The following is a 15828-nucleotide window of genomic DNA, read 5'->3' on the forward strand; positions in this document are numbered from 1 at the left end:
ACTTTGGGGGACGGCCCTGCATCTCCTATCGTGGTGTGTATCACTGGGGTTATGATTTTGGTCACTTTTCTGTCTCCCCTCGTGGACCTTTTGGGGGTATGTGTCTCAGATGAAATGTTTAGCCCTGTGCCTGATACTGGATCATTTTTGGTAAGTGTCCATTGTAGTTGTCATCGTCATGTACAGAAGGGCCTTTGCTGCTGCCCAAGGTCATGGTTGGCACACGTTGGGGTGTGGGGTAGCGGGGACATGAGCGGGGACGTGACGGGCGCACTTCCTTCCAGTGTCCAGCTGGGAGGGTTTCAGCGGTGAGGTATGAGGCAGGCCTGCAAGCAGGGGGGTGGGGGGGGGGGTTAACAAGGCAGTCAGCAATGGACAGGCCGCTCCTAGTGGAAGAAAGGCCTAGGAGCTGGTACGATGTGTGTAGTAGATCGGCTGGTTGGAGGGAAGAATTAGCCTTCGATGTTAACTAATGATGCTAACTAACCTCCAGGAACTTTAAGTGTTATTTTACATGGTTTAGACTTGATGCTGCCGCCTGTTGGTATTGTTCAAAGCTGGGCAAGGGAGCTATGTGTACCAAGTGATGTTTGAGGAAGGTTATTCTGACTCTAGGCTAGAGACCTTGCCGTGAGTCGAACACTGATTGCTTCTTTGTTTCTGATTCCCTGATGTCAAAGTGACCGGAGAATCCAGAGGCGCTGCAGGGTCAGGTAGAAACGCCGCTTAGAGGGCAGCTGTCACTCCTACGTCCTCTGCTGGGTGTCTGTGTCGCTGTGACACTGTCTGTAGCTCTAACACACTGCACGTGGGTCAGTTTCTCCTGAAGTCACCCCTGCTTCCCTTCTCCCCCCACCCCCAGGGCCTTTCTTCTTACCCACTGTTCTTCACTTTGTTCTATTTAGGGGCGAGAGTTTGGCGGTGCTTATCCAATGGGAACCATAGCCAATGAAGGGCTAGAAAGACAAGGCTACCATCCGTTTTATGAATCTGTCCTCTCCGATCCCTTTGTCACAGAGGTAAGGACAGTGCGCCTAAGAATGTAGGCTCAACTGTCATGCTCTTGTGGGCATTTCAGTAAAAAAACCCTAAAATATTGTGGAAAATGTACATCTTTGGCTTCGTACTCATGTTATTCACTGGTTTTATATGACTTGTGTCTATTATGCCATATTGTGAGATTAAAATCTGTTTGAAACTTTACATAAAATAATGTGCTTTAGTAAGTGAGAAGTTATAATTCGCATCATCAGAAGATATAAAAGCCTATGATTCTGTTCTTAGAACATCTTCATAGAAGAAAAGACATCCTACTAAATGGTGTAACCGCTTCTGTCTAGTCTGCAGTGACCTGTGACCCGTATCAGCACGTTCCAGTAGAAAGCTTTGCAGAAGTATTGCTAAGAACTGGAAAACTGGCTGAGACGAAAACTGAAGGGGAGGAGGTATTTCCAACAACAGAAGGTATGAAAGAAAGTTCCAGCTCCTTGACTGTGTGTAAGTCTTACTAGGAGATCCATAAGTGAAAAACTATATGAGTGAATGGAAGTTGGGAAAAACAAGAATATAAGTTTTCAGTAGTTTTGAATAGCTTAACCTGACACCACCATTCACTTATTTAAAACATTTATTGAGTACCTTCCGTTTTCTGGATACTTACTGAGGATTTAAAAGGATAAGGATGATAGGATTCCTGTATTTAAGTTTCTAATTATGTGAAGTGATTGTTACAGTGAATGGTATAAAGTGCTCAATAAATATTCGATGCTTTCCGATTTTATGTGTTAATTAAGAACTCTGAAGTATTTGCTTCACAGAACGTAGATGTGTATTTCATTTAAGAATTTTCTGTGTGGCAGCATATCTTTCCATGTAGAATTTTTTGAAAAGAATTCAGTGTACGCAAGTTCACCAATGGCATCTTACCATTTGTGTGTTTTTTTCTCTTTCATCTCCTTACTTCTTTTTAAGGTTCCAGGATAGTTGCCTCAACTGTTTTCTTTCATTTCCCTGTCTCTCTGCTCTGTCATCCATAGTGAATACCTCATGATTTAAAGGCTGCCGGAGTTCCGGCCATCTTGTCTATATTCCAGGCATCAGTAAGAAGAAAAGAGGAGGGAGGGCAAAACATTGTGTCCTTGGCAGACCTATCCACACCTGCCACTTACATATTTCTGACTGTCTCTCACCACCAGTAAATCTGGATGATGCTGTCTTAACTGAGCACATCGATGTATGGGATAAAATTGGGGAAAATGTGTATGTGGAATAGAACTGCTGTTTTCCCAGAATCCTGTTCTTGTCACTCATTTTTGGATAATCTTTCTTTCAATCAGTATTTATATGTAGTTGGAAAGAGGGGGAACAAATACCACTTTTCTATCTACTGTGTGGGCCTCTTGAATACTAGAGGTTTTTATTAAGTATACCTTTTTCCTTCAGTTCTGAATGTATGTTTTTTTTTTTTTTTTACCTCTTATTTCTGAAATCAGGGTGTCTCACAATCGATGAGTACGTTTTTGTTTGTTTGCTTTTCTCCAAAAAGCTGTTATTAAATTCATGGCACGTCTTAGAAAGAATGCTGAATATACATGAAGAGTGTAGTTACATTGCTGTTTCCCCTTTTAATTATTCTTTATTACTGCTTGCTTTTCTTTTTTTGATTGTCTTTTAAGTATTTTTTTTCAGTTCCATAGACGTTTATTGGTAGGCGGCATTTGCTTTGCCTGCTGCAAGAGAAGCCCCGTATCAAATGCTATTAGTACAGTATTTTATTTAATCTGAATACCAGACCACCTGATAGTTACCATCAGTCGTATTTTACAGTGTAAAGAAGCATGTCTCGGAGATAAGAATAGTTTTGTTTTTATTTTTGTTTTGTTTGTTTTAAGTTACGCAGCCAGTGGTTGGTTGAACTGAGTTCAGATTCAGCGTTGATCGTTGCCGTGGGTAGTATTCTCCCCATTTTACCAGCCTCTGCAGGGGACTGCATTAGACCTTGAATCAAAAATAATAACAGCAACGAACAAAAACATGCCAGTGTCACCTAGTTTGATATTTTCTGTTCAAAATTTGTTAATATGTCGAAGATACCATTTTTTGCAGGGTGGAGTTTGCAGGAGAAAAAATTGTCCTGAAGAGTAAAAGCATCTCAAAATGGAATCACTGTTTGTTCCTTTTTCATCTTATCACACGTGACCTTTTTCATCTTATCACATGTGACCTGTCCATACTCATGTTCTGCAGGGATACCAGAGGAGTAGGAAGTGTCCTCTGTTTCACCCATTTGTTCCTCAGACCTGTTTCTGGATAAATTCTCTGTAATTGTTTGCTTGTGGATCAAAGTATGAATGGTTATTGAGCTGCTTTGCACAGATAGAATCTAAGACCTTAGGAAAATAGTGGGTTGGATGTCGAAGTGTATCACCCATTGATTGGCATAATAATGGACTAAAATCATAACCGGGAAGTTTGGAAACATGGATTGATACAGTGTTTTGCTTAGCTTGCATCATACATATATGTGCTGATGAGAGTATCTGTCATACAAAAGGCATGCTTCGCCCAAAGGCAAAACAGTGGCATCACATTGTCCAACCTGCAGATGCCTTCTTAGAGCAAGCATCCCGTCTCAGACTGATTTCTCAGTGTATTTAAGGCTTCTGCTATTTTCCAGAGCTGTGTTCTTTTTTTTTTTTTTTTGAGAAAGTGAAAGTTCCTCATGAGGTGCAGATTTCTGGGTTAGTAGGCCTCCCCTTTTCATAGGGTCTTGAGAGTACTTGACCATCTCTGCTGCACTTGGTAACTAAATGATGGGACATTCAAGTGATCTTGAAACATGAAGCAGGTTAGAGAGACTTTCTTCAGGCGCTGTGTGGAGCAGAGGACACGTGCCTGATGATGGACCAGGGGACCCCTTCCAGTGCCTTTTCTCACCATACGTCCTTTACTCACTGAAGGAGTGGTCCTTGAGCCACCTGTGTGCTCGGCATTGTCCCCGTACTTGGAATATAAAGTCACAGAAGACCTGGTCTTGTCCTCCAAGGGCTTACTGTCCAGGTGAGGAGACAAGACAGACACATTTGTGTGTGATAAGGGCTATGAGAGCAGACGCAAGAGGTGTTGGGATTATAGACATGTGACAGCCACGTGGAAAGGTGGCCTGAAGAGGCTTCCAAGCTGGTGATACTTGACCTGGGATTTGAAGGATGAAGAAGGGCAACGTAGATCAAAAGAGCAGGGGGAGTTGTTTCGCATTAGAGCCCCTTGGAAAAATTTTTAAGAAGTGCTGATGCCTGGGATCCACTACAGACCTTGTATTTCAGAACGTCTGAAGTGCAGCCCATGCATGAAATATTTTTAGAGTTCCTAAGGCAATTCACTTGGGAAGCCATGGTGAAGACCCTTTGGAAGTTTCACTTAACACGCTAGCATCTCCCTACCCATCACGTGTCTGTTCTTCAAACCAACACACTTGCTTTGTAAACCTCTCACCTGGCAATCCAGAGAATGCCATCGATACCTGTTATATCTGTGTCTGTTCTCTTCCCATTGGGGGTCAAACCCTGCGTGTCCTATCTGTTTCTAAGGTGTACAGGCCTGCTCAGGTTTTCCATATGGCAGACGTGAAATCAGCGTCTCCACGGTGACAAGAGTGAGCACCGTGTGTGCGTCAGTTGCTGGGACAGGAATTGAGGCCACGCTCTTGGCGAATCCGACTCTAACTTCCCAGGGGCGTGTGCGCTGTTCTTAGTAGTGTCTGTGAGATTTTAGTGGGACTGCATGTGGTTTTTGTGTGTGTGTGTGTGTGTGTGTGTCCTGGTGTTTCATCAAATTATCTTTTCTGACGCTCAGATTTTACTACTCCACCAAGGGAAAGAATCCAAGTGCGTTGAAGTATTAAAATTTTTTCCCCAATATTATTCAGTTGAGTGGGAAAAAGATTTCAGAATGCTTGTATATATTAAAAATGGAATTATTTTTAAAATGTAGAGGTGATTTTAATAATCTCTTTAGTTTATATTTGGGGATGCAACTTATGATGCATGTTCATAAGCACTGTCAACATTTGACATCCCTTGATAATGCTATTTTATCTGAGGTAGGTGTCTTTGGGTACTTTATAAAATCAAATATTTGTCAGAAACTCAGCAGATTTGAAGACTGATATAGGCTAACTGACCCAAAATAGAAATTGTGATAATATGACTTCTAACTTTGGTTCAGAAATAGGTCATAATACAAATTAAACTTCCCAATATGATCTGGCTTTTCAGAATTTTTTAATAAAGTTGATGAAAAGGTTTTTATGGAGACTAGCTGAAGAAAATTGATCATTATTTATTTAGCTAAATGAATGATTTAATGGCTAATGATTTCCAAATCAATAATATGGGCAGCTCTCCTATGTGAATTTAGTTCTGGAATTAAATTTATCATAGAGTGCTTTCCAGAGGCACTTAGTTTGCACAGAATTAGTGCTTGGAGGCTTATGCATAGATTTCATCTGATTTTGACTGTATAACTTGTTTAGAAAATGCATTATATTCAAGATTTTAGAGCCAGCATTGCAAATTAAATTCATATACACTTTTAAATGTAAGGCAGGCTTCCCCCCCCACCGCCCCCCATATACCTTAATGGTACAGTAAAATCACGCCAACTCAGCCTGTAGTCATCATGACACCTGGTGAATCCCAGTGAGACCTTTTGGGATCAGTCTACTTCACATCCTCACTGATAATTTTGTCGAATGTTCTTCAGTGGCTTCAGATTCAAAGACTGAGCAGCTTCCTGTATGTGGGGTTTGATTTTCACTTTGCAGAAGTCCTGGAGTCTCCATGCTGCCTAGAAGGTTTTAATGCCCAGAGGCGTGACTTCATGTAACCCTAATTACCATCCCGAGGCCCCATCTCCAAATACCGTCACACTAGGGATTGCGGTTTCAACAAATAAATTTCAAGGGAGCACAGACAGTTTGTTCACAACACTGTCTTTACAAATTAGCTACTTTTCTGAGTGTAGGTGATTTACATTAGCTTTCCAAGCCTGTGTAGAAAGCAAGATAACACTGTCTCCTTTGGGGGGTTTTTGTGATGCAAAAAGAATTAGGGCTAATTCATGCAAAGCATCTTTCTCATATCTGGCTTGTTGGAGCAGATATTTTAAAAATTATAGGTATTTTTGTTTTATACTACTAATAATTATTGCTGGGTAAAGAAATGGCATGAATGCAGGCAGAGAGTTGGCATATAAATCATTAGAGATTCAGACTAATTTAGCTGGTGTGTAGGACAGGGATAATACCAGTTAAAACTGTAAATTAAGGTTGGCCCATATTTATCGAGACCTTGAACATCAAATAAAATTTAATTTTCATTCTTCAGGAAATGGGAAACCATTGAAGAGCTGCATATCTGCATTGCGTTTGTGTATATGTGTGTTTTAAGCTGTTGAGACTTAATGCTTGATGAAAAATAACAGGAAGTTAGTATGAAAGTACGGTTTTAAAATGGATTGGAATGGATTGGAAGGCATCAAGTAGGGTTGAAAGATTCCAGTTTTTAAAGGAGAGTGTGTGGCAGTGGAAGTAGAAAGTCTGTGGGAATGAGTTCTTGGGAAATGAATCAGCCTGCTTGGGTGGCTGACGGTTGGAAGCAGGGGAGAGGGTGAAGTCCAGGATGACTCTGGGATTTTGTGTTTTGCTAACGGGAAGAATAGTGCACCCTTTTCAGAAATATGAATGATACCGAGGAGAGAATTAGTAACGTGGGGGGATATTTGAGTGGCAGTGTCACAGTAACCGGTCGGTAATATAAGTCGTAGGAAACGGATCAGGGCTCTAGAGATAAAGATTAGGAAAGTACTGAGGTCTCAGCTGAAATGAAGAACACGGCTGAGTTCTCCTGGGTAGAGATTGTGAAGTGGAGTTGACAGGTAGGGATGAAATAGTCTAACTGAATTCCCACAGTCAGCGGTCGAGGAGAAGGCGATCTGGTGACGTGGACACGGAGGAGGGTCATTTGAGGAGAGCTGCGGGGAACGCTGTGACCCTGAAAGCCAAGGAGGGACCAGGTGGCAGTGCCTTGTGGTTCGGTGAGATCTGAGAGAGGATGGCGAGGCCTGCAGAGTGGGTTAGAAGGGAGAGCTCCCAAGGGAGGAACCTTTTTTCCCAGGACCGGTGTGATTTACTTATGTGTTGGCACAGGACCAGTAGAAAGGGACTTTCTTTTTTGTTGACTGAGGAAAACCGCGAACTTCTTCCACAGACAGGTTGGGAGGAGCAGCTAAGTGAGGGTCGGGTCCCAGTGAGAAGAGGCTGAGTAACAGCAGGGATGGCAGAAGTGCACCCGCTACTCGGGTGTGTGCATGTCTGCTCTTGTCGTCCTGCTGCAGCCCATCTCCACGCCTAAATGCAGCAGCTAATCCATTAACAAGTATGATTTAGTGGCGCCTGGGTGGCTCAGTCATTTGAGTGTCTGACTTCGGCTCAGGTCACGATCTTGCAGTTCGTGGGTTCGAGCCCCGCATCGGGCTCTGTGCTGATGGCTTGGAGCCTGGAGCCTCTTCAGATTCTGTGTCTCCCTCTTCCTCTGCCCCTTCCCCGCTCGTGCTCTGTCTCTCTCTCTCTGTCAAAAATAAATAAACATTAAAAAAATACTAATTATTATGAGTTATATGAAATGGAAGTAATTGCCTCTGTTACCGCTCTGGCAATTCTTAACAGAAGAACCTATTATCCATCATCTTTGGGGGGGAATCAAAAAGTGTCCTAACTGAAGAAAGTCATTTGTTCCCTCAAGTCTATACTGTTTGGTGGGGGTGGGGGGAGGGAACTTCTAGATGCTTTCTATATGCTAAAGAGATGATACGCGTTGAAAACTAAGGCTCTGATCTAAAATTCACAATGCTTCGAAAACCAAAAGGACTTCTTATAACTTGTTTGGCATCAAAACCTGAATTAAACTGACATGAGGTTATTTAATCTTTGCTTTATCTCATCTAGTGTGAGCATTCAAATGTTTTACAGCAGAAATGTCATGTCTTTGATTCTGGGTGCTCTCAGAACGTGCTGAAGGTATCATGTCACATGTGATACATTTCTAGCATAACTTCCTGGAAGTTCAGAACGTTCTGAATTCTGGGACACAGAGCCATGCAATAAATCAATGGTGGGTCTGGGTTCTCTTTCTGAAGATGGTTCCCAAATTACTGTATCATTCTGCCTGTTTTTATAGTTTATAGATGCTGTTTTAGTTGTTCCAAAATGTACCTGGGATTTTGGTTTTATGTTAGGTATGGTAAGACACCCAGGCGTGGAAATGATGGTCATGAAGGAAGTTTCTACTTGCAGATCCCTGGACATAGGAGGCAGGACAGGCCACCCAGGGCCCCATTGTTACAGCAAATACTTGACGCCCAGGAAGAGACACGCGACATGTACTCGGGGAATCAGAGCAGACTGTTTATTTCGCACCAGGGTCGGCCCAGCGGAGTCACCTCCAAAGGCTGAGCCGTGAGCCCTGGCGCTGGCCTTCTTTTATGCCTGGCTAGCTTCCGGGTATTGGAAACCTTCTATTGGCTGCAAGGGGTGGGTGGGAGGCGTTATCAGTTGTGCTATGTGGGCAGTTCGCTGATGCAAGAGGCAAGCAGGATTACAGAAGCCAAAAGCATGCAAGGAGAGTATCCGGCCTCGGACACCTGGCTGGCCTTTTTTAAATCACTTCTTGCCGGGGGAACACTTGGGTCAGCCTGGGGTCGGAGGCAGAGGAGGCGGAGGTGTGAGGGGAAAGCCTGGGCAAAAGTCTTTATTGTACTTTCCATGGGAACAGTAGGGGAGGGATTGTAGGCAAATTTGAGCGAGCCTAAAATAGATTGTTTGAATAATTTTGTAAGACTCCAGGCTGTAGTTTTCTCTGGTTGTCCAGTGGCTGGCCCTGGGGTGGTTAGAGTGGAGGAATATAAAAGCCACTGGAGAGAAGGTGGTTCAGAGTATTGGCTCTAAATTGGTTGGTTTGCATATCAGAGATGTGCTCAGAGTAATTTGTTTGGTATCTTTAGGAATTTCTAGCTCTGAGAAAGGGCAGTCTTTCCAGGATTATCAAACACCCAGAATGTCAAAGCATCATAAAATAGGAAAAAAAAAAAAAAAAGAATAACACATTTGTGCGTATGAAATAAAATCTGTGTGGATATTATTCACTTGAAGCAAACATTTATATTTTAGGGTGATTACTGTTGCTGGTAAAAGTAACAGTGATGATTCTTTAGACTTTTTTCTGAGGGTGATTTTTGTCATACTCCGAGCTAATGGAAATGAAGTATTTCTTTTATCTTTCCTGCTATAATAAGCTTTGTATTCAGTTATTATATGTTCAAGAAATGCTAGAGATCATCTTGTCAGTTGTATCTTTGTAATAATATAACTTCTTAAAATAAACCTACTGGAATTTAGGTGTTCAGATGAAGATCTTCCCCTTGAATGATCTTTCCTGAGGACTCTGCATCTATTTCAATTATGTTGTCAGTTGTTCCTTTCTGTCGTTTTAGTTTGTTGTTGGGTTGTTTTTGTTTTGGAATTTCCTTCAGGGTCTGTAGCATATTCATTGGAATATCTCCTGGAGTATTTTCCTCACTGGAGGGTGCTTTGGTTTGGGGACACAGAAATATGCACATTAAATGGAGTGAAAGATGAAGTCAGTGATATTAAAAAAAATAGATCTGACTGGAAGATAGTAATGGAACTGGTATTATGACAGATAGGTGTCAGATTGGCCCCTGTCACAACTCTTAAGAGGGACGGTCCTTCAATAGCCAGAGAAACAGCCACACACCTGAATAAAAGCTCCTGAACTTTGAGGGGACTGGGCTCTTTTGATGAGTGGGTTCAGATATGCTTATTTGAAAATTGGTTTCCCGGGGCGCCTGGGTGGCGCAGTCGGTTAAGCTTCCGACTTCAGCCAGGTCACGATCTCGCGGTCCGTGAGTTCGAGCCCCGCGTCAGGCTCTGGGCTGATGGCTCAGAGCCTGGAGCCTGTTTCCGATTCTGTGTCTCCCTCTCTCTCTGCCCCTCCCCCCCCCCATTCATGCTCTGTCTCTCTCTGTCCCAAAAATAAATAAATGTTGAAAAAAAAATTAAAAAAGAAAGAAAGAAAGAAAGAAAATTGGTTTCCCTTGTGCACAAAGAAAGGAGGTATCTGAAAACAGAATGGGAGGAGGAAAAAACTAGGTGAGATTGTAGGTCACTTTATAAGAAATAATGTAAGAAAGAAAATTAAAAGGGAAAAATCACTAGTATGTGAAACTATCGGACTTTTTTCCCCTCCAAAACATGGATCCTGAAGGACTATTAGGCAGGCATCAAATGGTAGAAGATATAAGGCAGGTAGAAGTCAAAATGGTGGCCCAGGGGTTTTATGCGTGTGTGTGTGTGTGTGTGTGTGTGTGTGTACAGTATGCAATTTCTAGACACGAAGTAAATTTGCCGCATATTGTCCAGAATGTTCGCAGATTAAACTTACATGCTTTTCTTGCTTTATCTTCTGGCGTCCCAAAGATAGAGCTAAGCCTTCATCCTTCAGTTTTAATAGTGTTCTACAACACACTCACCAGTACTGTTTCTTCTTCGCTCTCAATTATTTGTAGAAAATTTGATTTGGGCTCTTTGCATTGTATTTTTTGTTATTTATTTGGAGACTTTCTCTTGTCCTAGTGTGTTTATCCCAAAGGGCAGAGACTGATTGTTGGGGCAATGTCTGGTTCAGAGAAGATTCTCATTGCCACGGAATGAAGGAATGAATTTGCAGATGGGCCTTGAAATGAGTAGCTTTTGAGTAGAAAACCTCTCTAAAATAGTGCGATTCCTCGGAAGTCCTGAGGCTGACTGGTGGTCCAGTTTGGTCCGTAAGGTTTGGAGAATACCGAGGAAATGAGTATTTAGAGAACCAATATTGCCTCTGTAAGGTGCAGCAGAGAAAGCTCAGATCCCTCCCGTGAGTCCTCCACAGGAGATTCTGAATTCTAAGTCAGCTTTTGACACTTCATCCACTTGTAGGTGGTTCCTCGCCCCACCAGTGTCTCATTGTCCAGACTGTTAGCTAAACTCAGATTATATAAATGACTTAAATTTTAGTTCAAGTGAGACACAATTAGGAAGGTAAATCTTCTGGAAAAACATTATATGGTGTATTTCTGAAGTCAAATATCATTTACTTTGGATTATCCACGTAACAGTTCTCCTTCATTAGTGCAGATCATGAGATTCTGTGTCCTTTAAAAATAAAAGGATTTACATTGTGATTACATATGACTACCTGGTATTTGTCGCTAAAACCCTAAATGAATCCCGTGTTAATACAAACCACGCATAAACACAGGCTTTGTTGGCAGTGTGCTCTCTTTTATTAAAGCCATGAGACTGATAAGTTGTCGCTTATATAAAAAAAATGTGTGGAAAAGTTGTTAATAGTTGGGAATCTTAAGATCTTATATAATCAAAGCAAGGGCTTTTTGTGGAGTGTGATGAAGAGGGATGTTCTTGGAAGGAACAAAACCTATTCATTGTAGTATTCAAAAGATTTATCCTAAATTTGCACTCACATAGCTTTCTTGTTGCTTTGCTCTTTGTTGCTCATATGCTCAGTTACCATGTCAGCTGTCATTGATACATATAATTTTATAGCATGGCTTGGGCCTTTATAACCAAAAGATTAGCTGTAAGAAACCATCCTCACTGATCTCTTTGCACTTAGACTTTGTACCTGCACTAACAGAATTTTCTCCTATTTAAAAGTGTAATGAATAGCACAGTTTGTCTGAGTTAAGGCAAGGTTACTATTTAATAGCATGGCTTCATGTGATCTGTATTAGATGGTATGCATAGACCTTTGTAAAAGGTCTCAGAGAGTCCTCTCAAGCTAGGTATCTGTTGAAATCATGTAGGACTGAAAACATGGCACGTAGTAACCATGAATGTCGTATAGATCTTCAAGTAAAATCGTGCATTTTTTTCCCCTGCCTTCAGTTCTCCTGCAGCTGGCAAGTGATGCTTTACCAAGTGACATGACCTTGGCTCTGGCGTACCTCCTGGCCTTACCACAGGTGAGTTTGCCGTTACCAAGAAGGGACTTCATGAACAAACAAAAAAATCTGTCCTGGGGATTTTTCACCAAATAAGTTGTTACATGTCTCACTTCCTTCTGATTGTTCTTATGTGCTGGAAGGACTGTGGTGTCAGTATTCAGAGAGCAAATTCTACCATTTTAGCTGAAGTGTTCATTTCAAAATCTGCCTCTCCATCACAGGATCTGCCTTTACAGTGTCTTCTGAATTTTAACGTCATCCTGTTCAGTTGAGCGTGAGCTTGCATTGATGTGATGGAGACTTTGAACATAAATTCTGTAGTGATGACTAGAAATGTAATGGCTTATGATGATTTTCTTAATTTCCTTTCAGCTGAGTTCATTCTGTCATGTTCCTTTCTAGGTGTTAGATGCTAACAAGTGCTTTGAAAAGCAGGCCCACTCTGCTTTATCTCTCCAGCTGGCAGCATATTACTATAGCCTCCAGATCTATGCCCGACTGGCTCCATGTTTCAGGGACAAGTGCCATCCTCTTTACAGGGTGAGTCCTCCTCGTTTCCACTTTATTAACAAGCAGAGCTGAGTTACTTGTCTAAAATAGTTAAAACACATGTTTATCTTTGGAGGGACTGATGTGCTTTATATCCAGAATGCATTCCCAGCGTTGGACATAATAACTTTTCCAGGCACTGGAAGAGGTAGTTTCTCATGTCATTGTGAATGCTGATTCTTCCCACAACTTTGCTGTCATTTATTTTATTTTACAATTTCTTAGGAAAGGTTAAAGTAGTAGGAGAGGAGAAATGGAGAATTGAGTGTTTAATTCACCTCCCGAAAGGAAGATGGCTCTAATTTAGGACAGTAGGCAATGTAGTTCTTTGAGCAGTGCTGTACTTTTATTTATTTTTAAGCCAGAAATACGAGAGTAGTTACTGTGCCGATGGAATGTTGAAACATGTTATGTCTACTTGCCACCAAGCTCCGGACAACTTTTACATAACTTATAAAGTGTGGCCTCAAGTTATGTGTGCATTCTTTTGTGGACACAGACTTATTACGGATGCCACGGGAAAATCAAAGCCCTCCAGGTTTACTTGTATATATACCAGTTTTAATTATCAGCCTTGGGAAATTATCTACCTTTTTTTTTTGTACTGGTGTATTTTTTTAATGTTTATTTATACTTAGACAGTGAGAATGAGTGGGGGAGGGGCAGAGAGAGAGGGAGACACAGAATCAGAAGCAGGCTCCAGCTCTGAGCTGTCAGCACAGAGCCCGATGCTGGGCTTGAACTCATGAGTGGTGAGATCATGACCTGAGCCAAAGTCGGACGTCCAGCCCACTGAGACACCCAGGTGCCCTTGTACTGAGCTATTTTTAAGAGAATTACTACTTTAAGAGTAGATAAGCAAATCGGACTTTGAAATCCACCATGTGTACAGATAAAAGGTCAAATTTCGTGGCAGGATTCTTTCTGTCCTGACCTCAGAGCACACTTTCAAGAAGTACTTTTACAATCCAAGTGTGTATCAAAGTTCTAGCTGCCTCAGCCTTCCCAAACATCTCTAGGAATCTACAAGGACATGAAAACATTCCCTTTGTGGCAAAAATTCATGGCTCTCATTCATCCATTTTTCTTTAAAAAGAGAAAGAGGGGGGATCATCTAGAACACACGTTAATCTTGCAAGGGCATACTGTTATTAGACCTGTATTGTCCTCAGGCATAGTTTTATCATGAATGACAGTTGGCCAAGTAAGGAACGTTTTCTTCTTTTTAGCTACTTAATATATTACTTTATTTTGGGGATTCTGTCTGTGTGTGTGTGTGTGTGTGTGTGTATACATACATATAATTTTTTTGTTTTGTCTTTTATAGCTATTGCTTTGTGCAGTGACTTGATTCCATGCTCTAGTAATTTTCCTTTGTTTTATTTTTATGTCTCAGGTATGTTTCTGTGTGAAATAACAAATTGAACCACTGTGCTGTAAATTGAGGGACAGAAGTGATCACATAGGTGGAAGCGTGGCGAATGTCCTTCCGGAACAGTGTACTCACTGTCTTTATTATGTTCGGTGGCCGTCAGAGAATGTGCGCGGCAGATTTGCCGGTGTCTGTCTTTCGTTAGTGCTGGGCACATACATAAGCAACAAGTAATTTACTCCAAAACACGAAGCGTGTTGAAACGCAGTGAAGCTTTACTTTGACCCAAAGCCTTGTGCCTTGTTACAAACACAAGTCAGTTGTGTCCTCAGGACTTCCTTGACCGCAATTTCTAAGTGGGTGCCGTTGGCATGGGATCCAAGTGCTGGAGTGGGATCGCCCTCTCTTGTTCCCATGTACGTACTCTGTATCAAGATCACACTGTGTGCCTAGCACTGTGCTGCACTTTCCATGAATACAGAGCATTGAAAGGTCAGTCATCTGGGTGCGTGCCGTGGGATCTGAACCGTGCTCAGAGTGCCGTGGGCTCTGAGCATTAAGACAAAAGACGAATATGGCTGTCTGAGCGCCATGAACCGGCCGCTTACTATAAATGCAGAGAAGACAGTTACATGCAGGGGACTGGACGGGCTTTGCAGGAGAGCGCTGCAGACCGATGCACCACAGACTCGCTGGGCCCGTAAGGGCCAAAGAGCTTGCTGTAGAGCTACATTTTGGCCCAGTCTTCAGTTTCGTTTCTTAAAAAATCTTAATTGAAGTAGTCCTCCTCCAAAAGTAGTCCTCTTGGAGGAGAATTCTAGTACAACGTATGTTCCTCTTTTCCCTGATAATAAATTATTTTTATAAAAAATTATTTGTAACAAAAGTTGAAAGTCCTTAAATCCTGTACTGTTTGTGAGAGAGGTGGGTTGGGAGAAAACCATTCAAGTCCACCCCGACTTTTATATCTGGCAGTCACTGTTTCCTTCTTCAGATCCTGCAGTCACTCCATAAGGAGCCCCATTGAAAGTCTCCCCAACTCAACCATGGGAAGAGACAAAGAACATGGAAAGCTCAGGGTTAGAAGTAAAGGTGCTTCCATCTTGGTTTCCTCCGTGTTCCCAGCAGTTCTTTTCACTGAGTAGAAGTGTGAACATTTTATTTCCAGATCTTGTATTTTGTATATCCTGCCATAGATCCAGTGTTTATCAAGTGCCCAGTGTGAACGACCTGGAGCCTGGCATCACAGTGAGAAGAACAGTGAGACTTGATTCTTGCCCTTTTCTTACCCTTAACCACAATTTCTGTTTCTTCCTTCCATCTCATGTCACCCCGCCACCCGTCAACTCTGGGCCTTGTTCCCGTCACCGTCCTCCTATCAAACTATCCTTCCTTTGAAGATGTCCCTCAGAGCTATCTTGTCTTGCCCTAGCCCTGGGCCTCTGATTCTTGGTTGTTAGACTCTTCATCCACCCCGTGGCGTGGCTCGGGACACCTGCTCCTCCTCTGTCTCTGGGCCTGGTAGCAAAAGGCAGCTGCTGTTCAGGGTCCTCTCTTCAGGAAACTGCAGTAGAGCCACGTGGGAACAGAAACAGTAAAGTCCACGTAGCCCCGCGTGTTTGCTTCAACACATGATTTCTAACTTCTCGGCTGCTGCAGACAGAAACAGGTGTCTCTTCCGGTAGCGTTAAGACAGCACATGGCCGGCTCAGGGGCCAGCCCATTCTCCAGGGACTTCGTGGCAGTTCTGTGGAAAGCATTTGGTTGGTTGGTAGTCTGAAAGGTGAGCTGAAGAGGTAGAAAGTACCCATGATTTTTTTTAACAT

The 15828-nt window shown here is 42.3% G+C and overlaps 1 protein-coding gene across 3 annotated transcripts in view; it reads left to right on the forward strand.

Annotated features, from left to right (window-relative positions):
• The window catches only part of NBAS (NBAS subunit of NRZ tethering complex), a 339328-nt gene that overhangs the window by 211722 nt on the left and 111778 nt on the right, over nucleotides 1–15828 (forward strand). For all 3 annotated transcript variants that reach the window (XM_047852270.1, XM_047852271.1, XM_047852272.1), the window contains exons 37-40: nucleotides 906–1019; nucleotides 1341–1464; nucleotides 12023–12099; nucleotides 12484–12621. In XM_047852270.1, the coding sequence (XP_047708226.1) occupies nucleotides 906–1019; nucleotides 1341–1464; nucleotides 12023–12099; nucleotides 12484–12621 (453 nt within the window). The remainder of the gene's footprint in view (nucleotides 1–905; nucleotides 1020–1340; nucleotides 1465–12022; nucleotides 12100–12483; nucleotides 12622–15828) is intronic.

This window comes from Prionailurus viverrinus, chromosome A3 (assembly GCF_022837055.1).
Source record: "Prionailurus viverrinus isolate Anna chromosome A3, UM_Priviv_1.0, whole genome shotgun sequence".
Taxonomy (NCBI): domain Eukaryota; kingdom Metazoa; phylum Chordata; class Mammalia; order Carnivora; family Felidae; genus Prionailurus; species Prionailurus viverrinus.